General features: G+C 46.2%; 1 protein-coding gene across 1 annotated transcript in view; it reads right to left on the bottom strand.

Annotated features, from left to right (window-relative positions):
- Positions 1-11,471, bottom strand: part of CPD (carboxypeptidase D) — a 67,945-nt gene extending 56,474 nt beyond the window's left edge. Inside the window, exons 1-2 of the mRNA XM_043963120.1 lie at positions 10,663-11,471; positions 3,095-3,342 (exon numbers count right to left, since the gene is read on the bottom strand). Coding sequence (XP_043819055.1) covers positions 3,095-3,342; positions 10,663-11,456 — 1,042 coding nt within the window. The 5' untranslated portion in view covers positions 11,457-11,471. The remainder of the gene's footprint in view (positions 1-3,094; positions 3,343-10,662) is intronic.
- Between the last annotated feature and the right edge of the window lie 3,058 nt (positions 11,472-14,529).

Raw genomic sequence — 14,529 nt, 5'->3', positions numbered from 1 at the left:
ACCTGGGTTCAAATTCCACCTCTAAAACTTACTAAACCATGTGATTATTGGCAAGTCTCCCCCATCCCGAGTCTCATTTCTGTTATCTGTAAAATAGGAAGAAAAAACATCTGGAAAACTTCCCTCATAAGGCTGGGGCACGGCTCAAACAAGACAATAGTCATGTTATAAAGTGTTCCGCAAACTTTAAAGTATTGCCTGAGACGTCAGCTTTTATTACTAGGGAGAGACAGAGCTGCCCGAGAGGGTTGGAACACACATACAGATCGAACCAGATTAACCCAGAAATATTTAACAAAAAAAATGAAAATATAATAAAACACAGATAGTGCAAACATGAGGTTTTCAAGTCCACTTGTGGCTCTGCAGGGATCCTTAGGTACAAAGTGCCTGATTTCCATTTGCATTAATCACTGGTTTAGAGTCTGTTTTCAAGGGCCAGTTCAGAGCTCTGCCTCCAGCACAGACTGGTCATGTGATAACAGGCAAGCCACCTGTAAGGCCACAGCAAGACTAAGTTGTAAACAGCATCTTCATCTGAGTCAAGGGATTTCCCATACTGGGAGGCCCTGCCAGGTTGATGAAATCATGGGACTCATGAACAGAAAGATCACATACCAAAAATCTCAAAAGGGAAAGATGTAAAATTACAAAAAAGATATCCCTTGGCATCCTTGGTGGGACAAGTCTATACCAGGTGCTTATTTTCAGGATTTTTCAATGTATTGATAAGATATGATTTTTTTTTCCTTTTGGGGGGGTCTTTAAAAATACTATTTCTATGGGATAGCTCTCAGGGAGACGGCAAATTATGATGATGTAGGAAAAAATGATATCAATAAAAACTTATTTTTTAAAAAAAGAAATCACAGGACCGGACACCCTTCCCCCACCCCCGATACATCATCTCATGACCTACTGTGGATACGGCTCCATTTCAGGGAAACAGCAACCTGGTAAAATCCAAACATAACCTTGACTAACAAGTGGTCTTGGGTTTTACCAAACCTGCCCTTTTCTGCCTGTTAAATAAAGACACTGACTGATCAGTGCCTGGAAATCGAGAGCCAGCTCTGCTGGGCTGGTAGTTAATTTCTTCTCAGCGGTAATTCCACAAGCATTGAACTGTGATATGAATCAGACAGTGACAAAGTCTAACTTTTCTGATAAAGAGATTGGCAGGCAGGCCACATGTCTGAACCACAGCGCCCTGGCGGCCCGGCAGCTCCAGGATATCCTGGTTTGCATCGAATCACAAGCTCCAGCTCAGAAGATACACACAATGAGCTAACCAGCCCAAAGAGAAGCCATCAGGGCTTCTACCACTAGGGAAATCAGGTCAAGGTTGATGATAAGCCAGAAAAATGAGCTAACACCAATTTGGAGACAGGTACAATCGGGGAAGAAAACAGGAACACGTCCAAATGGTTTTTGCTACTCCAGCAGGTAGCTAATGAACAAGTAAATTAACCAAAAGCAATTCTTAAAAAAAGATCAGCAATAGTTTTTTTTTTTAACAAAAGGGAAAAAAATAATCATTTAACTGGACCCCACGTCATCTAGTTTAACCCACCCCCGATGTCCCCATCCTACAGATGGGGAAATTGAGGCCCAGAGGCTTGTGATTTGACCAACATCACAATCAGAATACATCTTTGAACCTAAACCAAAAGCATTTTTCAACCTTATAATGGCCCAAGTAACTATGCAAGCTACCCAACTGGAAACTACCTCCAATGCTTTTGCAACTTTTAAAAACGTTTTCATTCCAGTTCTGGGGAATGGCTATATCAATTCTCTTCTGACTTAAGTAACTAACAACTTCATATGGCCCCTCTCTTGGGACAAGTCTTTCACAAGTTTTTGTAAAATAGGAGCCAAGGGCTAAAAAGACAATTTTTTAAAATTCTATTTTGTTGTAAAAAGAGATAGCCAGGGAGTGCAGGGAACCAGAGTCAGGAATACCCGTGTTCAAATCCAGCCTAGCTGTGCAACCCTGGGTAAATCACTTAATCTCTGTTTGTCTCAGTTTCCTCATATGCAAAATGAGAATAATAATAGCACCTACTTCTTAGGGTTACTGTAAAGATAAAATGAGATTATACCTTGAGGGTACTAGAAAAAATGCTATTATTTTAAAAGTCTAATTTGCTTCACAGTGAGAAAAGGCCTACAATTTCCTCACAAGGATAAAAAAGGTCAGAAATCATCTCTGATGGCTATGTGAAAGAGGCTGATTTATAAATATTTTTAAAATAATTTTATTTTTAACCTGTAAGTTAAACACAAAAAAAGCACATTCTTGTATGCACAACAGGACATGAAAAGAGGATTTTCTATGAAATTGTGAATCACCATTTCATGCCCCTTGCCCTTAAATTTTTATTATTTTTTGTGTGTGTGTGTGAGGCAATTGGAGTTAACTGACTTGCCCAGGGTCACACAGCTAGTAAGTGTTAAGTGTCTGAGAGTGTCTGAGGCTGGATTTGAACTCAGGTACTCCTGAATCCAGGGCCGGTGCTCTATCCACTGTGCCACCTAGCTGCCCCTACCCTTAAATTTTTTAAAATAAATTCTACATGTTATTTTCAATGTTCTTCTCTAAAGTCTTTTCCAGCTGTTAATCTATTTTCCTTCAGGTCAGAGCATCACTCAGTCCCAGGTGATGTCTTTGGGGCCTAGGATTAGAGGGAAATACAAGACACCATCTGCTCTTCTCAAGGATCGCAGCCTAAACAGGTGGAGGCACAGCACAGGCCAAGTGAAAGAGTTCCAGAGTTCAAGGTTGGAGACGACAGAAGGGGCTCATCACAATTGTCTCATCAAGTGAAAATTTCAGGGATCGCACCAGAAGAAAAAGTGACTAAAAGAGTAATATTTCAGTCCTAGGACAACCCTGGTGTCTCTAAAAGCAGTTGAGGAAGCCATTAGGCATTTTCACTTGAAAGTATTCACATAATGATCAAGGGCTTCCCAGCATTGAAGGAGGGGAGGCAGAGCACTGAACAGCTCTTATAGGCCTTGTACCTCCTTCCTCCCACCTCCCCCTCCTCCCAAAGCCACCAAAACAAAGGGGAGGGGAGTGATGTCCTACCTTCCACGTCATACCAATGGGCTCCATTGGTGATCCCATCTTGGAAAGTCTCGTCTTCGTCTGAAGGGCAGCGGGGATCGCCGGTTTTCATGATGGGGTGTTTCGAGGCATAGGATCTAGCCAAGTATTTGAATACTTCATCATCATCTGTCCTGCTATAGATGCCGCTGGTTTTGTGCTGAGGAGAATCGTCAAAAGGGTAGCTGGCCACTACAGAGCCACCATGCAGGTTACCTGAAAGCACGAAGCTTTAAAAAACAAACAAACAAAAAAACCCAGAAATGGTCATTCATGCACTGAAACACAACAATGATAAAAGACAAAAAAGATAAGCATTTTAAAATTCCATAGCACCTTTTGTACTCCATCTTGCAAGATCTGTACCTGACAGCTTAAACACTCTGTAAACACACACCCCTATTTGAAATACACAACCATTTATGAGCTGCCCCAAACCAGAAAAGGTCAGAAAACAGAGGAGCGTTAGCAGTTTAAATACTATTTGACAAAGTCATTCCTCTTTATACTTCACAATGGAAAAATACCCAAGAGCCTGCTTCCCTGCTTTGTGAAGCTATGCTTGTAGTTGATATGGATCTGTCCCACCCCACCTGCAGGAAGGCAGAGCTCAACCCTCCTGTGACTCTGGAGAGTTCTGATGAGTTCCTGTGGCCAGGAAAAAAAGGTGCCAGATAGCCAACCCTGTGTCGTAAGATCATAGAAGAGCTGGAAGGGACCTGAGGGGTCACTGAATCCAATCACCTCATTTTACAGGTGAGGAAACTGAGGTACCATGAGGATAGAGTCACAGAGTTAAATAAGGAGGGGAAAAGAGATTGGAACCCAGACTCTCTGGACCTAGGAAGAAGCATAGCACAGTAGAAAGAGTTCTGGATTTGAAGGCTGGGGACCCCGCTACTGTCCGAATGACCTTGGGCCAGTCACTTAACCCCTCTACACCTCAGTTTCCTCATGTGTAATCTGAGGGGACAGGCCTAAATGACTTCTTCCAGCTCTAAATCGATGGTAATGATGCTATTGAAGTCCCATGACTTTCCAGTCAATAAGTGTGCTCTTTGCTCTGGGACACACTGCCTCTCTAAGCTTTACAAGGCTGGTCCATGGATGACAGACATGCATGCCACACTTTCGCCTATTCAGCCTGGTAGAAGAGGCTGGAGCTTGTACTTTGCTGAACTGACCTATGAGAACCCTGGGAGGAGCCATGAGATACAACGCTAGGCTTGGAGAAGAGAGGGCAACTCTTCACCCTGCTTTCCCTCCAAAGGTAGGAGACCTTTCATAGAAAGGGTCACTTTTTCAGTTGGTCTGACCCCTTAAGGGTTCTTATTATAAGGCAAAGTTCCATGAAACTGAGGAATATATCCAGAAATGACTGGTATAAAAACAAAAAGACTTCAATAGAACCTTCCTACAAACAACATATAGAAACAAAATACAAAATAAATGAATGAATGAAACAAAGATAGCAACCCAGAGGCACCTCGAAGCATTAGGGAGACCGAGAGTTAACCTCGTGCTTAAATGGAAAAGTAGCCACAATATCTTAAGGTTACAGAGGATGATTTAGATGGGGAAGAATTCCACTCTGCACTTGTTCAATACTGGACCATATCAATTCAGAGAAAGTACTGGCCAGGGGAAATTTAGAATTGTAATAACATCAGGGGTTTAATGTTATTAAAGCAGGCTTGTGCAAGGGGAAACATTTAAAAACAGGATGTGTTCTGACTCAATCCGGCAGCACCATGTAAACACACATAGGCCGATTTCACATTTCCAAAAAGGAAGCCAGAACTGGGAAGGCTTACAACAAAAATCCGAGACCCACTGGAGGCCCCACTTGCAAAGAAAGACAATGGTGGACATCAAAGGCTTTTCACTTTTACAGGGTTCCTGTCAGAGCTGCCCTCTTTTAAAATCCTATTTTTCTGCTTGTCCCCCTAGATAAAAGAGGTTATTTCCAGAGGCATCCACAGAAGGGGGGTGGGGTGGGGTGGGGAGAGAGAGAATCAGCTGCCCATGGCTTGGGTCTTTCTGCTTTTCTAAGAAACCTAAGCAAACCCATCCCATTCACAAAAGCAGCAACACCAAAGGCGGCACTTGGGGCTTATGGAAAAGGCCAAAAAGAAAACCACAGTTTGAGCCCAACGGCTCACCTTCCACTCTGTTTCCCACATCACACACTGAACAGCACTGCCCGATCCTCTCTGTTAAAATACATTCTCTGAGTTCCACCTGCCTGCAATTAACAGTAATGATCTGGACCCCACAGCACGCCACATTCTCTCTCCCTGAAGACAGAAGACAATCTGCTTGGAAAATAATTAAGTCTATCATGTTTCTATTTCATGGAATAGTATAAGGATCACTGATGGTGGGGAAGGGGAAGAGAAAGAGAAGATTACAAGGTCATCGAGGTCCTGGTACAAGGGACCTTGGAGACAAAATATCTACCCAAACCTCCTCATTTTAGAGATGAGAAAACTGAGCCCTCGCTGCACCGTGATGACTAGAGTAAAGCAAGTTCAAGAGTTTATGAGTCCACAGAGCCTTAGCTCCAAGTTCAAATGCAGCTACACACACACACACACACACACACACACACACACACACACACACACACAGGCAAGTCTGTCTGCCTCACCTATAAAAGGGGAATGACAGCATCTACCCCCCAAGGTTGTTATATCTAATGAGATATTTATAAGGTGCTTAGCACTGTTACTGGAACATAGGAGACGATGTTTAGTTTTTCAGTGGCGGCCCACTCTTCATGAACCCATCTGGGGTTTTCTTGGCAAAGATACTGGAGGCGTTTGGCCATTTCCTTCTCCAGCTCATTGTAGAGATGAGGAAATCGAGGCAAACAGGAATAAGTGACTTGGCTAGGCTCAGGCAGTTCATAAGTGTCTGAGGCTGAATTTAAACTCAAGATGAGTCTTCCTGCCTCTGAACCTGGCACTCTCTCCACTGTACTACCTAACAGGACATAGGAGGCATTAGATAAATGCTAGGAGATCAATGAACAAGTATCTCTTAAGGTACTTGGTACCAGTGCCTAGGAGAGTCCCTGGCATGGAGTTTTAGGTACTAGGAGAGTACCTGGCAAGGATGCTCGGTATAAAAAGCTCCAGGGGTTATAAAGACAAAATGGATTGGGAGAGCCTAAGTATACACCAAATTCAGATACTGTTAAGTCTGGCTCCCCCTGGAGAGGCCTGGAACGAGGGGTCTGCCTCTCTGCCTGCTCACTCCCACCACCAGCTTTTGACTGTTCCAGGGTTGGCCAGAAACAACTTAAGTCTTTAGACCATCCAGTGTTCTCCCTACCAGGCCTTCTAAATGGAATTGGGCCGTTAATTTACCTTCCTGTTTGTAGACCTAAAAAATGCCCTTGGAGTATCATAGCTGTGTTTCTCCCCTACTCTAGAGCAGCAGCTAAGAGAGATGGAGGCAGTTCTGACTTTAAGTGGATTGCTCAGGGTCTAAATAAAGTGACGTGGGGTCACAGGCACGCACAGCTGGAGCCAGGACCAAAAAGGTCATCTGCTTCAACCTCTTCATTTCACAGAAGGGGAAACAGAGGCGAAGGAAGTTGTGACTTGACCAAGGTCATTAATGCCACTGGGATTCTTTCTAGTTTTACAGCTGGAAGGGACCTTGGAGGTCATATGAGTCCTACCCCCTTAATTTTTACAAAGGAGAAAACTGAGGCACAGGGAATTAACCGACTTTCTCAAAGTCAAACAGGTACAAGTAAAAGAGCCAAATAGAGCATTGTCTTCATCATTGCAAATAACAGGGAACGGACTGAAATGAATTATTTGTGACCATTTCAGGGCACCTAGAATGTCTGAGTCCTACAAGGAGAGTCTCAAACTGTGATCGTTCATATCTCTTTTAAAAAGTGATTACTTTTTATTGACATCTTCTGCTTTTAACATCCCCTTCATTTCTGAATATAAACTTCCCCATCAACCAAAACTACCCCTTGTTACAAAGAATAAAAAAGAGAACTAGAACAGCAGCTCAGCAAGGCAACAAATTAACTAAATCAGATGCTATTATCAGTGTTTCTTTGCACAGAAGGGAGGAAAGGGCGCTTCCCTCACTTCTCATCTCTTTCAGGGACAAGTCTGGCTATTATAATTACACACACCAGGGCTAAAGAAAACACGGCACCAGAATGTGATGGGCTACCACTGTTCTCTTAAGAACTGACGAAGGGGGGCAGCTAGGTGGCACAGTGGCCTGCATTCAGCACCAGTCTTGCATTCAGAAGGACCCGAGTTCAAATTCAGCCTCCGAAAATTGACACTAGCTGTGTGACCCTAGGTTATTCACCCAACCTCTCCATGTCCTCAGTACCCTAATCCATAAAGAGGGTACAATGACACCTACTCTTCTCAGGGATGGCTTGAGGGAAAGTGCTTTGTAAACTTTAAATAAAGCATTTTAGAAACCATGTTTTTGTCTTTCTTTTGATCCCCACACTTAGCACTCAATAAATGTTTATTGATTAATAAATGTTTTGTTTTTGAGGAAAATAGAAGTGTGAATTACCTGAATGTAACAATATAAATGATATAAAAATGAATTAAAGAAAAAAATAACTGTAAATACAAATAGAAAGACTTGAGACATTTGCTGTTCTCCACACTAAATCGTTATGACCAGGTTTGACTCCAAAGAAGAGATGAGAAAATATATCTCCCTTCCTTCTTTGCAAAGGCAGAGGACCCTGGATGTGGAATATTGAATATGAAGTCCCAGCCTTGGTTAGATTACTGTTTTTCCTTTCTTTTTTGTTCTTTGATATAAAGCATGGCTCTCTGGGCAAGGGAATAAAAGAGATATATTCAGAAATGAAGGTGATATAAAAACAAAAGAACTAAAAAGTAATTTTAAAAAACATGAATTATCATAGCTTCAGGCTATCTAGAACAGGTACATTGAGCTCTGACCCTGTCACAAAGAATTCATTTCAGTCAGCTTTCTGTTATATTCATTTGGTACAGTGGAAAGTGTGCTCAATCTGGAGATTATGGGACCTGGGCTCATATCCTGTCTCTGTCACTTACGTATGACCAATGTATCTTTTTTTATTTTTTAAGTGAGGCAATGGGGGTTAAGTGACTTGCCCAGGGTCACACAGCTAGTAAGTGTCAAGTGTCTGAGGCCATATTTGAACTCACGTCCTCCTGAATCCAGGGCTGGTGCTCTATCCACTGCACCACCTAGCTGCCCTGACCAATGCATCTTTAAACAAATCACTTCACCTGTTTTCGACTCAGTTTCCTCATCTGTCAAATGAGAGGATGAGAATATATGGCCTCTGGGCTACTTCCCAGGTGTAAACTTTTGATTCTGTTATTCTCCACAGAACAATAAACACACAGGTCAAATCTAATTTTTCCATTGTTTTCAAAATTGAAATTAAAAAATACATTAAACCAAAGTATACTTATTATTAATATATATATATATACAAGGAAGACAGAATGAATCATAATCCCATTTAAATAAACATGGCCACTATTTTCCCAGAAGCCTAATTAGGTGAACCTGTCAATTGTACCATAAAATGCACCATCCACGCAAACAATAAGATAGACTGCTGATCCTATGGGACTTCCCCCCTACAAATCCTACCTCCTTCCCCTACTAAAGGTAAAATCTTTCAGATTTCTGCTTGCCACTGAAACAACACCATTGTCTAGTGTTAAAAAGGGCTAGGTCTACAAAAGCTGCCTGGGCAGAATCAAGTGCCAATTTTGTAACTGGGTGACCTTTGGCATGTCATTTCTAAATATCTGGGACCTGTGCTATGTCCCCTTTGCCTGGCTCAGCACCATGTCACCCAATTCCTCTCTGCCTTCAGGGTAGTTTAGGTACCACCTGATCAAGTGGAATAATTAGGCACCAATCCTAGATCAGGGTTCTAGGTCCAAAATGAAGATTGACCTCAAGGTCAACTTGTACTAAGAGAAATGGTATTATTTTATGATTGTTCATAATAGAAAAGGGGGAGGGAAATCAAATACTTTAATTTTTTTTCCTCTTTTGCTTAAGTGCTAGCAAACCATTAGTTTTATCACTCCTAGCAATTAGATAAGGCTTATCCTTTGTAAGGACTGTAATCATACATACAAAGGTCATATTTCTTATTAAGAGGTCTGGAGCCCACACCTAGCAAACTGAGAGGCTGGCAAGAAAAGTCTCCCTAACCACTAATGGGTCAACAACCTATCACAGAGGCAGGCAGAGCTCTTCAAGAGGGTTGGAGGGGACAGACAGGTACCAAGGAAAGGGCACTGGATCTGGAGTCAGGAGAAAAGGAAAGGGAACACAAATTTATATAAGTGCTTTCCAATTATTCCTTCATTTGTTTCTCACAACAATCTTCGAGGTAGGGGCTTATTCTTATCCCCATTTTGCAGCTGAAGAAACTGAGGCAAAATTAAGTGACTCGCCGGCATCACAGAGCTAAGTTAGTGTCTAAGGCTGGATATAAACTCGAATCTTCCCAACTTCATCTGAAAATTTTATCCACTTAATGAGCTAGCCTCGCCTCTCTGGGTCTTAGTTTCCTCCTCTGTAAAATGAGGCCTCTAAAGTTCCTTCCAGATGTCTACGTTCCTATCAATTGATAAGCATTAAAGGCCTAGTGTGGGCTAAGTGTGGTTGTTTTCTATTAAGGAAGAAACTCCTTATCTCAGTTAAGATCAGGAGCCCTTTAGAAGTTTAAAAACCTACCAGCCACCTACACGTTCCCCGAACCTGTGCCCTGTTTCTATTGCCATACCCCAGCCGGCTGAAGAACCAGGCCCAGCTGAGTCAGAAAAGGGTTCTACTGTCCACCTTCCAAGATGACAGGGGACAGATCGGGGATGGAGGAAATCACAGGACGTTGGGTCTGGAAGCAACTTTGGATCCTGTCTCTCATTTGACAGATAAATGACAGAAGAGGCCAGAGACACTGAATCAGTGTTAAACTGCGGAGGCCAGTCTAGAACCTGACTTTGCAGTCATTCGCCCCTTGGGACATCTTTCCACCCACCCCACCGGAGGGTCTCTCTCCTTCGGTCCCTGTCACTCGGGGGCAAAGGCAGAAGCAAAGTATGGAGAAGCCCAGAGACAGCGGGGCGTCTCCACTCCAACACATACATGTCACTGGGTGTTGCACATATCCTCCCCGGCCCATGGCTTCCCCCTAACAGGACACCCCAAAGACACGTTCCCCTGCACATTCCCCCAAGCATATATATATATATATATATATGTATGTATGTATGTATGTATATATGTATCCCTCTCGAAGGCAGCTCCCTCTGCGGGACACCCCAAAAGCACCTTGCAGCACATCCCTAATACACCCCCCCATCTCAACCCCACAATCCATGGGCTCACAGCCCTCCAGCTCCCGGCCCCCCTCTCTCACGCTGCTCCCTCCCGGCCCCCTCCCTCCCTCCAGCTCCCGGCTCCCCTCCCCCACGCTGCCCCCCCCCCCCCGCTCCCGGCCCCGGCCCCGGCCCCGGCCTCACTTGTTGCTCCGGATCCACTCGATGACCGCGCGCACCTCGGGCACCTCGTCCAGCGCCGGGGGGTCGCCGGTGCCGAACTGGTCGGGGAAGCTGCGGTTGAGATCGTGGCCGCGGCTGTTGTAGCGGCCGGCGCGGCCCTGGGCGGGCGGGGGGTCGCAGCTGCCCTCCAGGGCGCGCTCGAAGCCGTCGGGGTTGAGGCTGGGCAGCAGGTGGACGTCGGTGGTGTTGAGCAGCCGCACCAGGCGGGGGTCGCCCCGCGCGTAGCCCGCCGCCAGCTCCCGCGCCAGGTACACGAGCACCTGCCGCGACACCGTCTCGTCGCCGTGCATGTTGCCCACGAGCTTCACCTGCGGCCGCCCGGGCACACGCGGCCCCGGGTCCGGCCCGACGGCCGCCGGGTCCTGGCCCGGGACCTGGCCCCCGAGGCCGGCCGTCAGGCGCAGCACCCACAGCGGCCGGCCCTCCAGCGAACGGCCCAGGCTGTAGAGGCGGCCCAGGCCGGGCCGCGCGGCTGCCGCCAGTTCGGCACCCAGCTCCGCCTCGTGGTAGTAGCGGCCGAAGGGACCGGCGCGCTCGGCCTCGGGCCCCGGCCCCGGCGTGGACCCCTGCGCCGCCGCGGGCGCCGCCGGGGCCCAAGAGGCCGGGGCCGGGGCCGTGGCCCCCGCCTTCTTGATGTGTGCGGGGTGCGCTGGGCCCGGCAGCAGCAGCAGCAGCAGCAGCAGCAGCGGTAGCGGTAGCGGCGGCCCGGACTGCCCGGGCAGGGCGAGCAGGGGCCGCCGCCCGCGGCTCCACATCGTCAGCGGCGGCGGCGGCGGCAGCGGCAGCAGCAGTGGAGCCGATCCCCGGCCTCCCTCCCTAGCTCCAGCCCGGCCCCGCCGGATCCCCTCCGCACCCGCCCGCCCCGCCCTCCCGGGCCCCGGCCAATTCCGGAGTTGGCTGGCCCGGACGTCACGCGGAGGGGCGGGTCTCCTCTTAAAGCCGTCCGAGTCCCTCCGGGCCGCGGGGGAGCCGCAGCATCTCCGGAAGGGCCATTGGGGCCAGCCCGCCCCGGGGCAGGGATCCCCGCCGCCACGTGCCCCCCGGGGCGGCCCAGCCTCCGCGGTGCCAGCCGCCGCCTCCTCCTCCTGCTCCGCCATCCCTCCTTTATCCCTCCTCCTCCCCTCCTGCTCCATCTTCTTTTTTTTTACTTCTTTTTCTCCATCCTCCCCTGTTACTCCCTCCCTCACCACTTCCTCCTCCTCATCCCCCCCTCCCCTTCTTTGCTTCTTTCCCTCCATTTATGCATTCATCAGTCCATCCTCCTTCCTTCTCCCTCCTCCTTCTCCTCCTCCTCTTCCTCCACTCTCTGGAGCCTTCTGTAAAATTCTCACCTTTTCTGTGCCTCCTTAAATTAGGCCCTTCCTCCCAAATCTGCCCCCTTTCCCCGTAGAAGTAAAGGAGCAGAGAAATCTTAAAGCTGGAAGGGACCGCGACCTTCCAGAGGTCGCCCCTCCGTGCAGAAATCCCCTCTAAAAATCTCCTGACTAGCCGATGTCCAGCATCTACTTAAATCCTTCCAGCAATGGAATTCTCAGAGTTGGAAGGGCCCTAAGTCTTGTCCATCCATACCCGAAGGAAATTCCTTCTACAAACCACCCCGTTTCCAGAGGTAGAGGAGAACCTTGGCTCTAATGATGAGGAACTACCTGAAACAGGTTAACCCATTCTGTGTTTGATAACCCACCCACCCCCCTTTGAGAAAAATCACTTCCTTATCTTGGGTTGCAGGGAGACAATCCCACCGCTTTTCCTTCCATTCTCTCCTTGTCCTCTATACCCCCTCTATATCCTTGAAGTCTTTCTTAATAACATTTATACAGCTCCTCAGCGTCTTCCCAGGCTAATTCACTTAAAACCTGTCAATGTGCCCATCTGTCTAGTGGTCTCAGCCTCATTACTCAGATGCCACTTTACTCAGTTCACCTGCCTCCCTTCCCCAGGAGCTCCCTATTTTTAAGTGGCCTTGGAATGATATTTGGTTAAGCAACAGGTGTGATGTTGCTGGCTGCGTTTGCACTGCAGGGTGCGGCTGTTCTGAGAGCCTTCCAGAGCCACTGGCGTAAGGTCTAAGGAAGGGGTCATTTATCGCGGGAGATATGCCTTTACCTGGAGAAATGGCAAATCTAGCCAGGACTCGGTGGATATGACCACTACTCATTTACAATCACTTTCTACTTCCTCCAGAGCCTGTTTGTTTTTTCTCAAAGAGCTTTCCCTTCCCTGAACTATCATTAAGCCCCATAAAATGACGTGATGAATTTTCACCTGGGAAAGTTCCCTAACCTGTCAAGTGGAGAAAGCATAAAGCTGGAAGGGACCATTCAGTCCATTCTCCTCATTTTAAAGATGAGGAAACTGAGGACCAGAGATTTCAAAGTGACTTGCCCAAGGTCACCCCACCGTAAGTGACAGGATTTGAACCCACATCCTCTGACCCTAGAGCTTCCCACAGCCACCAAGACTATTGGAACTGGCATTAGGACATTTCTACTGACATTTCTAAGCTGTGTGACCATGGGAGAGTCTTTGGACTTTTCTCAATTTCAGTTTCCTCATCTGTAGAATGGGAGGTAATAATAGTTGCAATTTTTACATGCTAGGATTATAGATCTGGAGCCTAAAAGGACATCTAGTCAAGTGGATGCAAGTTTCCCGTGGGCAGGGGCTTGGTTTATTTTTGGCCTTATATGCTGAGAACTTGGCAGGCATATAATAAATGCTGTTGATTGATTAATTGATTGCCTAAGGTCATCCAGGTTGTAAGTCTCAGAGATGGCAAACTTTCCAAGATATCAGACCAGATGGTTGTGACAGAAGTTCTCTCTTAAGATGCAACTGAGGGCAGCTAGATGGCGCAGTGGATAGAGCACCAGCCCTGGATTCAGGAATACCTGAGTTTGAACCCGGCCTCAGACATTTAACACTAGCTGTGTGACCCTGGGCAAGTCACTTGACCCCAATTGCCTCACCAAAAAAAAAAAAAAAAAAAAAAAAGATGCAACTGAAACATTAGCTGCAATTATTTCTCCCTGCTGTGTCACAGATTAGCCTTGTGGTCTTAGATGAGTCATTTCCTTCTCAAAGCCTCAAATTCCTCATCTATAAAATGAAGGTTCTGGAATCTATAATCTCTTGGTTCTCTTCCATTCTGATATTCTATGAGTCGAGTGCAACTTCAAATTTGGAGCAGGACCAGCAGCCTTAGTTAGAAAACATCTGGGCCACCCCAAAGCCTAGAAGTCATGTAGGAAGAAGGAAAGCCAGATGTTCTTCCTCTCCAATGAACTACCTTTTCTCCCTTTGAAGTTGTAATGAAAGACTTGGGATGATGGGGAACTAGAGGAATGTTGGTCCTTTCTTCCATGGTGTTTTATCTATTTTAGGTTGCAAGAATGAGCAGCAGCATCTCTCAGTGACAGGGAGCCACTCAACTCTTCAGCATGCCTATTGATCAGGATATACATTGCCAGTTTCCCTGAATGCTTAATCATTTTAAGATGTGCATGAGCAATAATAATGATGATGATAATTATATATATATATATATATATATATATATAAATAGGAGTGAGCTCCAGTGACATATTGGAATCATCTAGGTGACATGGGCAGCTCAGTGTAGTGGGCCTGGAGTTGGTAAGATCTGAGTTCAGATTTTACGTCAGACATTTCCTTAGCTTTATGACCCTGGGCAAGTCACTTCACCTCTGTTTGCTTCAATTTCTTCAACTTTACATTGGGGATAATAGTAGACTCCCTCCTGGGGTTGTCATAAGGATAAAATGAGATAATAATTGTATAATGTCAGGCACATAGGAAGCAGTATAT

The sequence above is a fragment of the Dromiciops gliroides genome, chromosome 4, assembly GCF_019393635.1.
Source record: "Dromiciops gliroides isolate mDroGli1 chromosome 4, mDroGli1.pri, whole genome shotgun sequence".
NCBI classification, from domain to species: domain Eukaryota; kingdom Metazoa; phylum Chordata; class Mammalia; order Microbiotheria; family Microbiotheriidae; genus Dromiciops; species Dromiciops gliroides.
Note: the sequence above shows the minus strand (reverse complement) of the source record. Positions and strands in the feature narration are given on the sequence as shown.